This window comes from Pyxicephalus adspersus, chromosome 4, assembly GCF_032062135.1.
Source record: "Pyxicephalus adspersus chromosome 4, UCB_Pads_2.0, whole genome shotgun sequence".
NCBI lineage: Eukaryota > Metazoa > Chordata > Amphibia > Anura > Pyxicephalidae > Pyxicephalus > Pyxicephalus adspersus.
In genome coordinates, this window is record NC_092861.1 from 153,135,817 (window position 1) to 153,150,903 (window position 15,087).

The following is a 15,087-nucleotide window of genomic DNA, read 5'->3' on the forward strand; positions in this document are numbered from 1 at the left end:
GGGGGGGTATTTGGATTGAGTACGTGGCTGGGATAATAATACCGCGGCCTGTTTATATAACACAAGCTGCAGATCTGACTGGCAGGATGAAAGGCCCCGGTCCCCAGGCACCAGCTCTGCTGACTGTCAGGCTGGATGCTGTGTGAGTGATGCTTCGTCTGTCTCACCACCATGAATTATTAACATGGATTGCACACGCAGCATCCTCCCCACCTGAGCTGTGTGCACGGTGCATGGATAGGTGCATGAAAAATATTTGTATTATCTATACTCATATAATATATTCCAAATATACCATCCAAATCAAAGGCCCGATATCGGGGAAATATTATCTTCCCGTAATACTTGTAATGATAGCATTCAGTATAGGAATTTCTTTCTTTATTTCACATACTATTATTTATATATATTCTCAGTTTTTCATGCAGCCCAACCTTTGCAGCAAATGGGACATTTAAAGAGTTTGGAAAAACCATATTACACCGCCGGGGGGAAAACCAAATAAAATTGCCGGGGGAAAAAAATATATTACACCACCGGGGGAAAAACTATATTACCCTGCCGGGGAAAAACCAAATAACACTGCCGGGGAAGAAACTATATCACACTGCCGGGGAAAAACCAAATAACACTGCAGGGGGGAAAACCAAATACCATTGCCAGGGGAAAAAAATATATTACACCACCGGGGGAAAAACTATATTACCCTGCCCGGGAAAAACCAAATACCATTGCCGGGGGAAAAACTATATTACCCTGCCGGGGAAAAACCAAATAACACTGCCGGGGGAAAACCACATTACATTGCCGGGGGAAAACTTTATTACCCTGCCGGGGAAAAACCGGGGAAAAACCAAATAACACTGCCGGGGGAAAACCACATTACATTGCCGGGGGAAAACTTTATTACCCTGCCGGGGAAAAACCAAATAACACTGCAGGGGGAAAAACTATATCACACTGCCGGGGAAAAACACATTACAATGCCGGGGGAAAAACTATATTACACTGCCAGTGGTGCATGCAGCTTTTAGCAATTTAACAAACGGGCTTTATGTTGTAAAGGAAAAGTCCCAGGCACGAAGTAAAACCGATATCCAACAAACTGCACGCCGGAATCACAAAGGTCACTGAGTTCGTATAGTGCCCTGTGGTCAGACCCTAGGGAGCACCTTGCAGGGTGGATTAAAGTGCACTTCCTGAACCTCCTGCTTGGTGGTATTTTCAATGCTTTCATTTTTTACCAATTCTGTTTAATTTTTAAAAATCAAGTTTGAATCTGGTTGGTGGCTTTGAAAAAAGCGCTGACTTCTTTTGCAGTAGGATTTCATAGGGAATCTGCAGGGGGTTAAGGAATTCTTACCTGGCAATTGAAGTTGGGGTTCCCAAACTTAAAACAGAAGAGGCAGTGGGGTAAACTGGGTGGTACAATTATTTTTTATATATACAAAATATTATGCAGTAAAATGTATTCTTATTTTGATGGGAGGACCCATTTGAACCCCAGCTTTAAAGCACCCCAACCCTATAAATATCACCCAATCACACATTTAAAAAAAGGGAATTCCAAAATCCAACTCTTGTGGGGCTACACCTCGTAATGACATTAGGAAATGAAATCTTTAAGACCGGTGATCCCTCCAATGGGTCCAGTAGGAAGTCTTCATGCCATCAGGTAGGCACATGGGCACCCAAAGAAGAAGACTTCCCTCCTCCCCAAAACAACTCCTTACAACTTTGCAGTTCGTGGAAAAGAAGTCTTGAAATCCAACTTATCTCATGACCACATGATTAAACTTTTTTTCTGGGGCAATTAGCTAGAGGATGGTGTGTATGGGGGTAAAATTGTTGGTGGTGTTGGGAGTTGGGGTGGGGCAGCTTTGAGGATTGGACCAACTGATGTAAAAGTAACCCCAACGGTAATTTTATTAAATGGAACATTTCAATGGGTTGGGAGGTTAAGTGATTCATTTATTGGCTGAGAACACTCCGCTGGTAAATGTCCCGGAAGATCCGTCTTCTCCTCTTCACAATTGTCTCTAATTGTGGCACTTCTGTGCGATTTCTATGATTTCACTAGAAGCAGTCACATCAATTTTCCCATTATATTATCACAGGGAGATAGAATCAATGACAGACGATAGAGCCATCGCAGGACCACTTTGTGTCACATCACCGAAGCGGGACCGGAGACACGCCTCGTCATTAGGCCCGGGAAATAGTCCTATTTAGTCATGTCCCTTTTCCAGGGGAAATCCATGACACCTGATGGAGAAGGTGTTTAACCGTAATTACCAAGCTCCTCTGAAATTAACGGCTTTGTGTTCGGAATATCCGGATCTCTTTATTTAGTTTGCTCCCCATAGGCCGTCCACAGAGACGCCACATGGTAGTTGACAAAGTTATAAATAATTAAAAGCTGAAAGAGCATCTGAGTTTATCAAAAAGTCACAAACACAAAAACTATCACAATGGAAGCGATTCTAAAGACCTAAAGGCAAACTTCTTTAGTTTTTTTCAATTTTGCTCAATAGTAAGGGGCTCAAAATGATACAGATCCAGGGGCCCTAGTGTGCTCTCCCCATATACATATTTCCTTCCCCTCTCCATAGAATACATCTCATTTCCCTACCTCCTTCTTCTAGTCTACTCACCATACCTCATATACCAAGTGAAAGTTAAGTGGAGCCATTGGATATGACACATCAGAGGAAGAGCCACCAGGAGGAGCCACCCTGAAGTCCTATAGTAGCTGCAGAGTGAATGAGGGTAGAATATGAGAACTAAAATTAATGGCAGAATATGGGAACATAATTAAAGACATATATGGCTACTCATAGCATATGAACCTGGGGCACACCATTGGATACTCACTGTGACACCTGTGGCACACAATGGTCACAGGAAGGGTCCTCTCGTGTAGAAGGCCCCATCCCAAAACTGGTTTCTGCAAACCATGTTCCTTTTCTACTAATTAGAACCCCAGTGAGGTTTCTATTGATATTTGTCTTTGATTCGCCTTCTCTTTTTGTCTTTGTGACCATTGTCAGAAAGTTGAAAGACTTTTGTAGTTGTCACCAGAAGTTAGAGAAGAAAGGCAGCCAAAGGTCTAAATTCCTTTATCTATCTGGCCATACTTTCTTGAAAGATAAACTTACCCATAAGAAACTCCGAGAGAGGGATCTGAATATTCACCAGGACTTGGAGCAATGGCAAGGTATGGCAGCTCAACTCTCTAAAATATCCATAAAGACTCTAATCTAAGAAAACTACAAATCCCTCCTTAGAGTTCAGTTCCTGAGAAAAATCCAAATTTAATCTTCAAGTCTCTCGCTATAGTTTTTGTGGATAGTCAAGATAGCAAGATGGCTCCACGGTTCACATCTGGTGGCTGTGCCTGGTGGTTTTAATCTTCTGCAATTAAATATTTGAATAATTACCACTATCACCAACTTCTGTATTCCTCAGATTCCTAAAGGCGCGATATTTAGCAAAGCCCGATATTTCTATTCCTAAAATCCCATTCTGTTTTATTTATTATATTCTCCTGGCAGCCCGGCTGGTCATTGCTCAGTCATGGGAACCCCGACATTGATCTTGAATGTCCTTTACACCCCAACTAAATTGGATTATTACCAATGACAAGTTCAAACACGCTCAAAAAAAATTCTCAAAGGTAATGATATCTGGGAATCTCTGTTTTGGGGACGACTGTATAAGATCTCAAATTTCTTATTCCTTTCTGTGGTGGACTGGACAAATAGAGAGCAAATCTCCCCAACTGGGACACTTACTGGGGGCGCAACCTTCTAAACTCCATCAAAAACAAGTTGGCTATAGATTTTAGGTAGGTATTTATATTTATATTTATATTTTTATATAGGTATTTATAGGTTTAAGCCTGTTTGTTCCATTCGCTGTTCTTAGCTCTTTATGGATCAACAAATAACACATCCTAGAGACAAATCATAAGAAGAGATTGTACTTAGGAGTCCAAATTTACAATCTGTAAGTAGGCATAAGCCTAGAAATTCCACTCGCATGTTGCCATTTGATCTCTGGGTCCTGCAGACACGTCTTCATTCTACCAAATTCTTCAAAAAACTCCTGGAAACCCCTTCTGTGTAGCTGTGTATTATTTGCAGGATGGACCTGATAGTTGAATTTAAATTGGTTGAAGTCAAATCTGAATATTTTGTGAATACAGCTAATTTCCCCATCTGTATTTAAACTTCGAATGGTGAATTATCTGACTAATACAGGATGGGCATGCAGAAGATGGTCAGTGGTGGCAATTCCCATATTTTTATTGTGGAGACATTTGTTTCCTTTTAAATGGTGAGTTTACGGAATGTTCTAGAACACAGAATAATTCACTTGTTTTGTGTTTACAGCTCCGGCTCAGGCTCAGATCATTCACGGCAGTCAGGCCTGTGTAGACAATAATGACAATGTGAGTGAACGGGTTTACACCATTCGAGAAGGTGACACGTTGGTGCTGCAGTGTCTGGTCAGCGGGCACCCACGGCCGCAGGTATGATTGTTATCAATCTTATTCAGGGCTGTGTCCACCATGATAAATGGTCATTCCCTATGTGCCTCCTGACGGGTCCCTTTCTGTATCTTCCATTGCCCCTTTGTCATCTTTGGTTTTGTTCCCTGCAGATCTTGGCATAGAATTGATCTTTCTGTGTTTGTATAGATTGTATCACCAAAGCTGGTTCTAGATTGTATAGGCACGGTGGGACATTAGAGTGTAAGCTCCCCTGGTGCAGGGACTGCTATGAGTTAATGTTTTCTCTGCAGTTGTGGGCAACATGTTGATGCAATATAAAGTGAATGACGTACAATTCATTTAATGTGGAGCTTTTTGTCTTCATTTCCAGGTGCGGTGGACAAAAACAGCAGGCAGTGCCTCAGAAAAGTTCCAGGAGACCTCCATCTACAATGAGACCCTGCGCATAGAGAAGGTTCAGAGGATGCAGGGTGGCCGATACTATTGTAAAGCCGACAATGGGGTTGGGGTCCCGGCCATCAAGTCCATTCGAGTAGATGTGCAGTGTAAGTCATTTAAAGGCAGCCCAGATATTCCCACAGTTCTATTTTTGTGCCCTCACTTCCCTGAACCTCTTCGGGTCCCAACGTGACATGCGGCTTGTCTTGTAGAGCAAAGGAAGGGGAGTTCAGTCTTGGTAGCTTCCAAATTACTGATAGTGGCAGAAGGAATTTTCAAGGCTGTAGACAATCTAATCATATGGTAAGTGTAAGGTGAGACTTTGCAAAGGAATGAAAAGTGGTTTAGTGACTATCTGAGTGATTGGTCACTTGATGCCAAGGTATGCCATGGCAGCTCAGGTTATATTATTGCACCTTGGCACTATTGGCTCAATGTGTATCCTCAGCATTAAACATGAACACCCCGGACATCATAAGCCCAGGACTTTATTGTTGGTGTAGCTTATTTCTATCATGTGCTGGAACTGTCCCAGAGACCTCATGGTCACCTGATTAGGTCAACTTGTAAATCTGATTTGTTGTATTCAATATTAGTAAAATATCGTGATTTTTACCCCAATTGGAAATGAATACTTCAGTATCACGGCATGCTTACAATGCAGAATACCTAAATGACATATTCAGCTGATCAGAAAATCTATGTTGGTTCCTTTGCTCTCAGTTGACGCCAGGTACTTGTCACGTTGAGTCCCGAAATGTTCAAGGTTAAAGCATTGACGGCCTGTTTGTGCTTTAACGTCTCACATTTAGAACTATGGGTGAATGGAGCGGACTGTGGCCTTGTCATACTAACATCTACTCTTCACATGGACTTGGTAACACGAAGCTCCTGATTGTGATATCTCAGAGGGCTTTGTGCTGCTGATTGTAATGGATGATCTTCTACCATTATTCTGAAGAGGCTGACTAGGAACATGAACCTGCCCGAAACTTGGATCCTTCCTGGAATTAGGTTTCCTATATAAGAGCAGTAAATGGGTAGAACTGATCTCTACATATCATGAACAAAGGGAATGATATCAAGATCTCAGAAGTCATGAGTCCGGATCTGAGCGTAGGCAGCTCTCAAGCAATGACCCCTTTATAATTAAAGTCCAACCAAAACTTTTGGATAGAGAGTGTGAGGATTTGAACTTAACAAAACTCCCTTAGAGAAATTGAAAAATAGTGAAAATGAAAGCTCCACACATGTATACAGCACAGAGCCAAAAAAGGGGAAAAAGTGGAACTTTTTTCATGCAAAATTTGCCCAAGTATCTCGGTATGCAGAGCTTAACTTTTCCCTTCCTATATGACTTTGCAAACTATGGACCGACTCTGCTCATCTCTAGAACTGATCAGTCTGCTAAAGAGACTTTTAATGGGTCAACATGAGTTTCCCTGTTCCCTGTGGTCTTGGTGAATGTTCTATGAAGTCCATTTGCTGCTAACCCACTGCGGTCCTAAAGAGACCATTGCTAAAGTAATCAGAAGGCAACATTTCCATTGCCAGTAGAATCTGTGCCTGCTGTGTCCTTGGTAGTCAATACACTCACTATGCCCACCATTCAGAAAATAATTGGCAGGGTCCGTCTCCATCCCTACAAATCCAGTTGCTTCCTTGTGAACTGCTTTAAAGTTCACTGTTAAAGTGCACAAACATCTAAAGTTCACTGCAAACTCAATGTGACCCTTATCCCTAATATAAACATTCCTGCGACACAACAGGCTCACATTTAGGGGTTGATTTACCAAACATGTTCATGTAGTGAGATGAATTTTCCTTTTGCAGGAAATGCTCTTTTAGTAAATGAGATTAACCATCCTGATTTCACCCACCCAATCATGTGCAGGGAAACTGTTTCCTTTTTGCATGATTTGGTAGTTTTTGCTTGGTGTATTATCCCTTACAAGGTAAGAAGTCCAATGTCCTTTAGCAAATCATTCCTTGTTGTCAAATCATCAAAATTTCACCAAAATCTGCTTATCTTGCATTGTCCTGCTCATTAAATATTTTTGCATCAGAATCCCTTTATTTTTGAAGACATTTCAGGGAGCAGATAATGTTCACATCACATTTTGCTGCGGTGCATTGGGATATATTTCCTTACTGAATGTCAGTGCAATGCACATCACAGCTGGACAGCACAGCGTTACCACAATGCACCGGACTGAACGAGCCCCCAATCCATTCCAATCGCACTTTCCCTTTCGTAGTGACAATATATTGTTGTTGCCTTTTGCACCAGTGAAATATTCAGCGGCAGAATATGATAAGGACGCGTAGAATGCAATCATGACAGCTTTAGTAGTTGGCGCAGATCTGATGTGTTGACTTTATGCTCTTCTAACACTAGCAAAGATTTTCTGTCTAACAAGATTCATGGCTGCCAAGGTGGCAGAGACGAAGGGATCTCTTTAGCAGGGTGCCAGCTGCCTTGGCATATTTTATTGCCTTGTGATCTCACGGCTCAGTGGCACCTTGTCGAGATGAGATGTGGAACAGGAGACAAGCGGCGGGGGGAAGAGGTAGGACCATCGGCAGCCATCTGTCCCTGCGGATAATGTGCAGCTTCCGGAAAATTTCACATTTCGTCGCCACTGAGGTAGATCTGTCGTGTGCCCCGTTGATTCCCTGGCTGTCTCCTGGCACGCTGCACCCTCGCCGCTTCCAATTTCATCTCCAACGCAACCCAAGCCGGACTTCCAGCTGACTGCCGCAACAGTCGGCGGGAACGTTGTGTCTGAACTCGGATTTGATTAGACCTCCCCAGGACGTCACCGTGTTTTATTTCATTTTAATTTAATCAAGACAATCGGCGTCTTTCTTTCCCGTTAGCTGAATGCCACTTTCTATGGTGGGGGGGCTCTCCGGAAAACCGTCGCAGGTTCTGGAACATCTGAGTAACAGCCGGGCTCTTATATTCATCTCCTGGGCCCAGCAGGAAGGCGAGAAAAGTAATTAGACTTTAGCCGGATTTAGAGTTTTGGCTTGGAGAATTAGAAAGTCCGAAAGAAAGTGAAAATGTGAGCAGATGAGAGTTTTTACCCTGAATAGGATTTAATGCCACCTCTACTTTTACCCAAATGAAGGGATTATGGCATACAATAAATTTACTGAAAACAGATAAAATCTAATTTGTGATGTGACGGGTCAAGCAAGAAGTTCCCTAATTCCTCTGCTGCTTTAAAGCCTCACTCAAACTTTTTTGTTTCCTATGCCTCCCCCTCTTCCAATGATATCCATGGGTTTCATACATACCATCCTGCAGTACTCAGTGGGTCATGTGACATCACGGGTCATTGCACTTTTATATGCCAACAGTAGGTGGACAGCGCAGAACCCAAATACTGACATGTGAGCCCAGGTTACCATGATGACACGCCCCAAGAGGGCGGCTCCATGACACCCTGGGCTCACATGAAGTCAGGATCATCCCATTACATTGTAAAGCTACGGACCCTTCATTGTAACGGACGCCATCTGAACCTGTGACTAAAGGCCATAGTGGCTTATAAAAGGGTCCGTGTGAACCAGTTGAGGTGAAGCCTATTGGGGAGCAAAGGATAAGTCGAAGTACAATTTACTCTGCCCCGAGACATGAATAATCATTTAATCCTTGCTTATGGGCTATCCCCACTGCAAGGGAAGAACCTAAAGTTACGCTTTATGCTAAACAAGGAAGATTGGGTTTATTACTTCCTAAAGTGCTTCGTTAAATATTACTTATTAATATGACTACAAAGATACAATATTGCCATATAATCACTGAGGAGAAGAGACTGAGGAAATCCTTCCTCTTTCCTGCAGCAGTCCAATGACATCATCTCAGCCAAGACAACGTCACTGACCTGGAACATTAATCTGTGCAGATAAAGTTACTGGCAGGTTCATTTTAGAGTTATGGAGAATGATCCATTCCAGTATACATAGAAAAACTTCAGCTTTGGATGCAATGGGAAGGAGATGAGGATCTAGAGATGAAGGAGGAAGTGATAGAAAATCCCCCAATCCTAGCAGTTGTCACCGCAATCAGTGCAATGTCCCCACACACAGCATTTCTTATATCTGATTATATTCCCCAGGGGAGGAACAGATCTTTGTTATCTGACTGATGTGAGCAGATGGCTATAAAGTACAGAAGTTTGGAAATCAGTGTGACCCGGGGTATTTACATTTAATATCTTAGAGCACAGATTTCTGGTATCATTGGTGGTTTACAACGTTGCAGCTGTATTTATTAGTTGGATTATTAATTCGGTAGTTATGATTAGTTTTCCTATCTCTTTGATCGTGAGGTGGCTTGGATGTAGGGTCGAGGTGTTGATGGATTCATCATCAAACTGTGTTTGAGATATTATAAGTCACCTGATCACCTGGACATTCACCTGTTTCATAGGTGAGTCGTTGGGTTTTTAATGGGATGACTCAGATGTGAATTGGTTGCATAGTTAAGGGATTGACTTTATGGTTGGTAAGTTGTTTGGTAAGATGCTGAAACATTAAGGGGTATGTAGATGATGGAGTATGGAGGTTAGGTATTTGTCTTTCTGCTGATTACTGAATTGGTTGGTTAGTTGATAAAGTAAGTCGTTGGTATGTTTTGTGAGTAGGTCATTGGCATAGATAAGTAATTAAGTAGCGATGTTATTAACTGACTAGTTATTAAAGACTTGATAAGGGGGACGGTTATGTGCTTGGTTGATTGGTGCTGTTGCTCATTGCGGATCATATTTTTCACTTTTCATTTCTCATGGCATGCTGAGATCTCCATTCAATGAATATATGACAAAGCTTATAACCAGCCCTGTGACCTGCCTTCTAGATCTAGATGAACCCATCCTTACTGTTCACCAGACCATCAGCGATGTAAGAGGGAGCTTCTACCAGGAGAAGACCGTCTTCCTGCGCTGTACTGTAAGCTCCAATCCACCCGCACGCTTCATCTGGAAACGGGCGACTGAGACCCTCTCCCAAAGCCAGGACAATGGGGTGGACATCTACGAACCTCTCTACACACAGGTATGAAATGCTCATGTATCAGTCAATCACCTGCCCCCAGGGGCTGATGGGATCGGGGCATTTGTCCATGAAAGCCAGTAACTCTAGATGCCCACTTCTGAACCATTGATGGGGCAAGTTTGGGGAAATGTCTGGTGGTACTTTGAGAGATAAATCATTATAAGTATATGATCCCCATTTCTTCTTCCCATCAGTTATTTGGCTTTGGCTCTGGCACCATATACATCATGTATGTATGTATATGTGTCATTAGGAGCTTTCATGTACCAATCCTGATTATGGAGCTGATTACACTCCAATATCCTTATAAAATCTCATTTTGAAATGTTTGCAATTATTGTGTTTAAAGGAATTTTCCATCCATGTAAAAGGGTTCCAAATCCAGTCACCACTTTGAATAAAAATACAACTCTAGAAGAAATTGACCTTTCAGTAACACGGACTTTGCAGTAATGAATGACTTTCCAGCGTGAATACATTTCAGCACAATGCAGGTGCAGCAAGAGTGTCATTTATTAGAAAAGTTCCACCTTTTATCATTGCAAAGTTATTATTTTAAAAAGCGAATGTCCTCAAAACTGACCTTATATCTGTGTGGTTTGCAGAAGTTCATCATAAACAAAGCTTTGAAGGGGAATAATTAACTAAACATTTGAACATTCAGAGAGATTGTATATGTATATTGTGTATTCCATCGGAAGGATAACACACCCCGGTACCCCAGGTTTTACATTGCACAGCACCCCAGGACCCCATAACTCTGCAAATATCATACTTTGCTTGGTGGCATTGTGATCTCCACCAATGGTGATATACACAGTGACCATGCAAGATCTAGGTTGCTATTATTTGGATAGATTATTATTATTATTATTATTATTAATATTCTGCATTCTTAGTAACATCTGGAGGTGCCTGTTGTATAGTCACATAGTCAGGGTACAAGCATTATTTTGCTAAAATGTTCATCCACCCAAACACGTTATTTTTGTAGATGCTGGAACTAGACCATAGCTGGCATTTTTCAAGGTGTGTATATTTAATGTGGATTTGTAAAATTGGCGATCAGACGATGTCCTTTCTGCAATAACTAATTTTATCTGCCTCATCGCCACCAAATTGTCAAATTCTGCAGCTACATCTTCCCAGCCTGGCCAATCAAAATGGCCAAATCATATTCAAGAAGATAAAATGAAGAAGATGGTGGCACCCTTCGATGGAATGGGGACTGGTGAGTATCATTGGTATAGTTCTGCTTCAATGGTCCCATCATGAGGGATTCCCATCCTCCCTGCACTCTGAGTTCTTGGGTCTGTACCTCTTTTTAAAGTACTTTCACCATACCTGAATTCTGAAATGGGCAGAAAGAAAAATGATGGCAAAATGATCTTGCTGTTGGAGTAACCAAGACCTACGTAAGCCAGGAGCCCCCGCGCTGCATCTGTAATAAAAATATCCTTGGTGCATGTAGTGCCTGAAAGGCCCAGGACCAGCAACAGCACCCACCGGACAGCAGTCCCCCAATCTAAAGCAGCACTCTCACCTATTGCAAGCTGCTGCTCAGCCTTGGTTGCATTTCCCAGCACTCGGTTGCCCCCGGTACTTCTGTGCCCAAGGGATGATGTCTAGGGAAGAGCTGGCAGAGGTCCAGGAGCCCACAGATAAAATAATACCAAGATACCAACAGAGACAAGTCCTGGATCTCCTTTAGTTGTGCACAGCCTCGGAGTATGTGCTGGGGATGCCAACAAAATACATCTCAGGCTGTACGGCTAAAGGGATGCAGGGGCTGCAGGCATTTCCTTGTTCTCTTTGCTGCGGCCCAAGACATTGCTGGACAAAATAGTCTGCCATACTGCGGTGGTGCACAGCAAGGAATCACTGGCTCGATAACCATTTCCTAACAGTGCCCCAATAACACTTTCATATTGCTTGGCACAGCACTCTCCTTTTTCATCCCTTGAATGAAGTCCTAAAGTCCATATTGCATACCCCTCCATCATTGGGCTTCATATTCTAATCACCATATCGTCCATTACCGCTACCCATGAGGAAATCTGCCTTTGTTCAGGTTGACCTGAATTTGACAAAGGTAAAAGAATTTTTAACAACCTCAAATTTCAAACTTGACTTACAATTAGGTGAACATTTGGGCAGATTTTATTGGTCCATTTGGCCTTTCGGAGGGCTGCTATGCAAGCAGATGTCACTCCACTGCCCCCCACCATTTTGAAATTTAATTCCAAGCAATGTAATTATATTCGGTGGAACAATTACTGAATAAAACCACAGAATAGGAAATGACTCGGTGTTTGTCGGAGGGTCGGTGCAGAGGTCCAGCCGGCTCCTTACATCCGATCACCTCCCGCTTCCCAACACTAGAAAACGTTCAATTATCAGACAAAGCTGCTTTATTCTGTGCCCTCTCCAATTCCTGCGCAGCGCTCCCAGCCCTGGCCATGACTCGTATGCCCGCTGTCTTATTAATCACCTCTTAATATCATAACTCGTTGTGTTCTGTCTATACATAGGACAGGGAATCAATATCCGGTCGCTGCCAATCCCATTACCACCTCTAATGAAGCCGCTCTTCCTGCACTATATTATGCCCGTCCAGACAGTAATGGGATTGGATTTGTGGGATGGGAACTTTTCTACACGCTTTGCCTAAGGGAGACAATTTCAATGCTCTGATCTCTGGTGGACTACAAGTCCCAGCAATCTATCCCAGCCATAGCAGCACTCAATCTGCTCGTATTCCAAGCACTGTTTAGCTGTGCAATTTCTGAATTCAACATTAAAGTTTATTATAACTTTTTATTTGCATGCTTCTTACAAGTATAAACATTTTTCTTTTGCTATAAAAGCATCCAAATCTAATTTGTTTAGGGAAGATGGACATATTGGCATTTAAACATTGTGATGAATAAACTTAGCATAGCCAACCTGCTCAGTACAAATGAACATTAAATATTTTATTCAAATTGAATATCAATTGAAACTTGAAAAATTAAACTTTTTTATTTTTTTTTATTCTTACATTGAATATGTAAACTTTATCCTAATAATATTATCAATATATTGATTTATTCCTAGTGGAAGTCATAAAAGTTTTGCCCCTGTTCCTGTACATTTACTAGATAGAGTGTATTGCATCCAATCAGAAGGCTTTTTTCCTTAGCAATATGGCTGTAACAACCAATGAGATGGGTCCTACCTGTGTAAATACCCCAATCACAGGGGGCCATTGCTGTAGGATGTCCCTGGGGTCACAAGGCCAGATTCTCCATGTGCACTGCCGGGCATTTAAAGAGAATAATTCATTCTTCAAACAGAATAATTCTATTACTTGATTCTATCAAAATTCTACATGAACTTTGCACATGAACTTTGCACAACCTTGCACATCAATTCTACATTTTAAAATTACGGCATGTAGCTGTACATTACAATAATAATAATATAATAATAATTACAATATGTGTTCCTGATTTTGTATCCATTATTGTCTTATCTGTCTTTCCTTGGCCTGGATCCTTCATACCACCCATCAAACACTCGATTGTGCTGTAATTATAAATATAAAAAGATTAAATAAACCTAATTCATTAAAAGTGGATTATTGAGCAGTAGGGATGGTTGAAATTCAATTTATTTAATGAATATTCACCCAAAATAAATTTGGGCCGACTTTTGGGTGAATGTTCATCAAACCAAATTTGAATTTCTACAAATTAAACCATCCGTACTGTTTATTAATTCAGTTTTTGATTTGGATGGAGGTGTGGAATTTAAAAGAAAACCCCTGCAGGCTCTTTGTTATATTTTACATACAGAAAGACAGAGATATTATAAAATGCAATCATGTTAAAAAGAACCAGAACTAGTACATGGGGGTTTGGACTGGCACCGCGGAGGACTGGGGGACCCCTATCATATGAACCCCAAATAGAAATCCTGTGCCCTCTGATTGGCTCCTGGTGCCTTGCCAAGCAATACCAATGCCTGGTAAGTGATGTGATCTGGTGGGTTCTCCTTCTCAGTACCTCTGGCCCAGGTCCCCAGTCGGACCCCATGTGCGCAGATCATCAGAAGTGCAGAGTCATCACAATATTTCTGGTCCCAATTCTCCTTATGGAGGTTCAGCCGCAGAAATATTGGTGCAATGGCGAATGCCACGGATCAGCGCCAGCCCAGATAATAACCGGCTAGCGGATGAGCGGTGCCAGAACTAATAACATGTCACAGCGTCCCGTAGGGGCAGCCCTAATCTCATCAGTCAGCCAGCAGTCAGGTTTATGAGACGCTCGGCAATTTAATTATCTTATCTCCGTCATTATTACTGGGCAGCCCAGCTCGGAGCCGGAATAAAAAGGTTCTATAATGTCCGCTATTATAGATTGTATAGGGGAGGATTCTCTCCACACCCCGCTGACTTTACAAATGGCTGGCCATGGATTGTTGGTGCAAGGTCAAAGTGTGGCCTAATGCAGCAATAAAACAAAATGTAATTGATTTGTTATGTTGGGAGGTTGGAGGAGGCTGAGAGAGGCTTGGCGAGGGCCCGATCAGTAATTGATTTGTTATGTCTTGAATGGAGACTAATGCGCCGTCTATATTTAGGATCCAATCTCAGTGCTAAGAAAATCTTCTAATTCATGGGGTATGGAAACCGAGCTATAAAAATGAGGAAATCTCATGGTCTGAAATCACAGAAATTTATTATCAGTCAGACATTGTAGCAATGATCTCCATTTTACAGTTAGATCAGTGACACCGGGTTCTGAATATAACAGTCCAACAGGTTTGACTTCACTGCCCGGTGTACGCCGTAATTTACCGGATCAGGTCAGACACGCCCCCTTCTGTTCCACCCTTAGTACATGTGATGAGGGGCGTGGCCCCTTGTGTTCCACCCTTAGGACATGTGATGAGAGCCGTGGCCCCTTTTGTTCCACCCTTAGGACATGTGGCGAGGGGCGTGGCTCCTTCTGTTCCACCTTCAGGACATGTGATGAGGGGTGTGGCCCCTTCCGTTCCACCCTTAGGACATGTGGTGAGAGGGGTGG

The 15,087-nt window shown here is 42.3% G+C and overlaps 1 protein-coding gene across 9 annotated transcripts in view; it reads left to right on the forward strand.

Annotated features, from left to right (window-relative positions):
* The window catches only part of MDGA1 (MAM domain containing glycosylphosphatidylinositol anchor 1), a 133,427-nt gene that overhangs the window by 59,604 nt on the left and 58,736 nt on the right, over window positions 1-15,087 (forward strand). For all 9 annotated transcript variants that reach the window (XM_072410014.1, XM_072410015.1, XM_072410016.1 and 6 more), the window contains exons 2-4: window positions 4,395-4,534; window positions 4,887-5,061; window positions 9,822-10,018. In XM_072410014.1, the coding sequence (XP_072266115.1) occupies window positions 4,395-4,534; window positions 4,887-5,061; window positions 9,822-10,018 (512 nt within the window). The remainder of the gene's footprint in view (window positions 1-4,394; window positions 4,535-4,886; window positions 5,062-9,821; window positions 10,019-15,087) is intronic.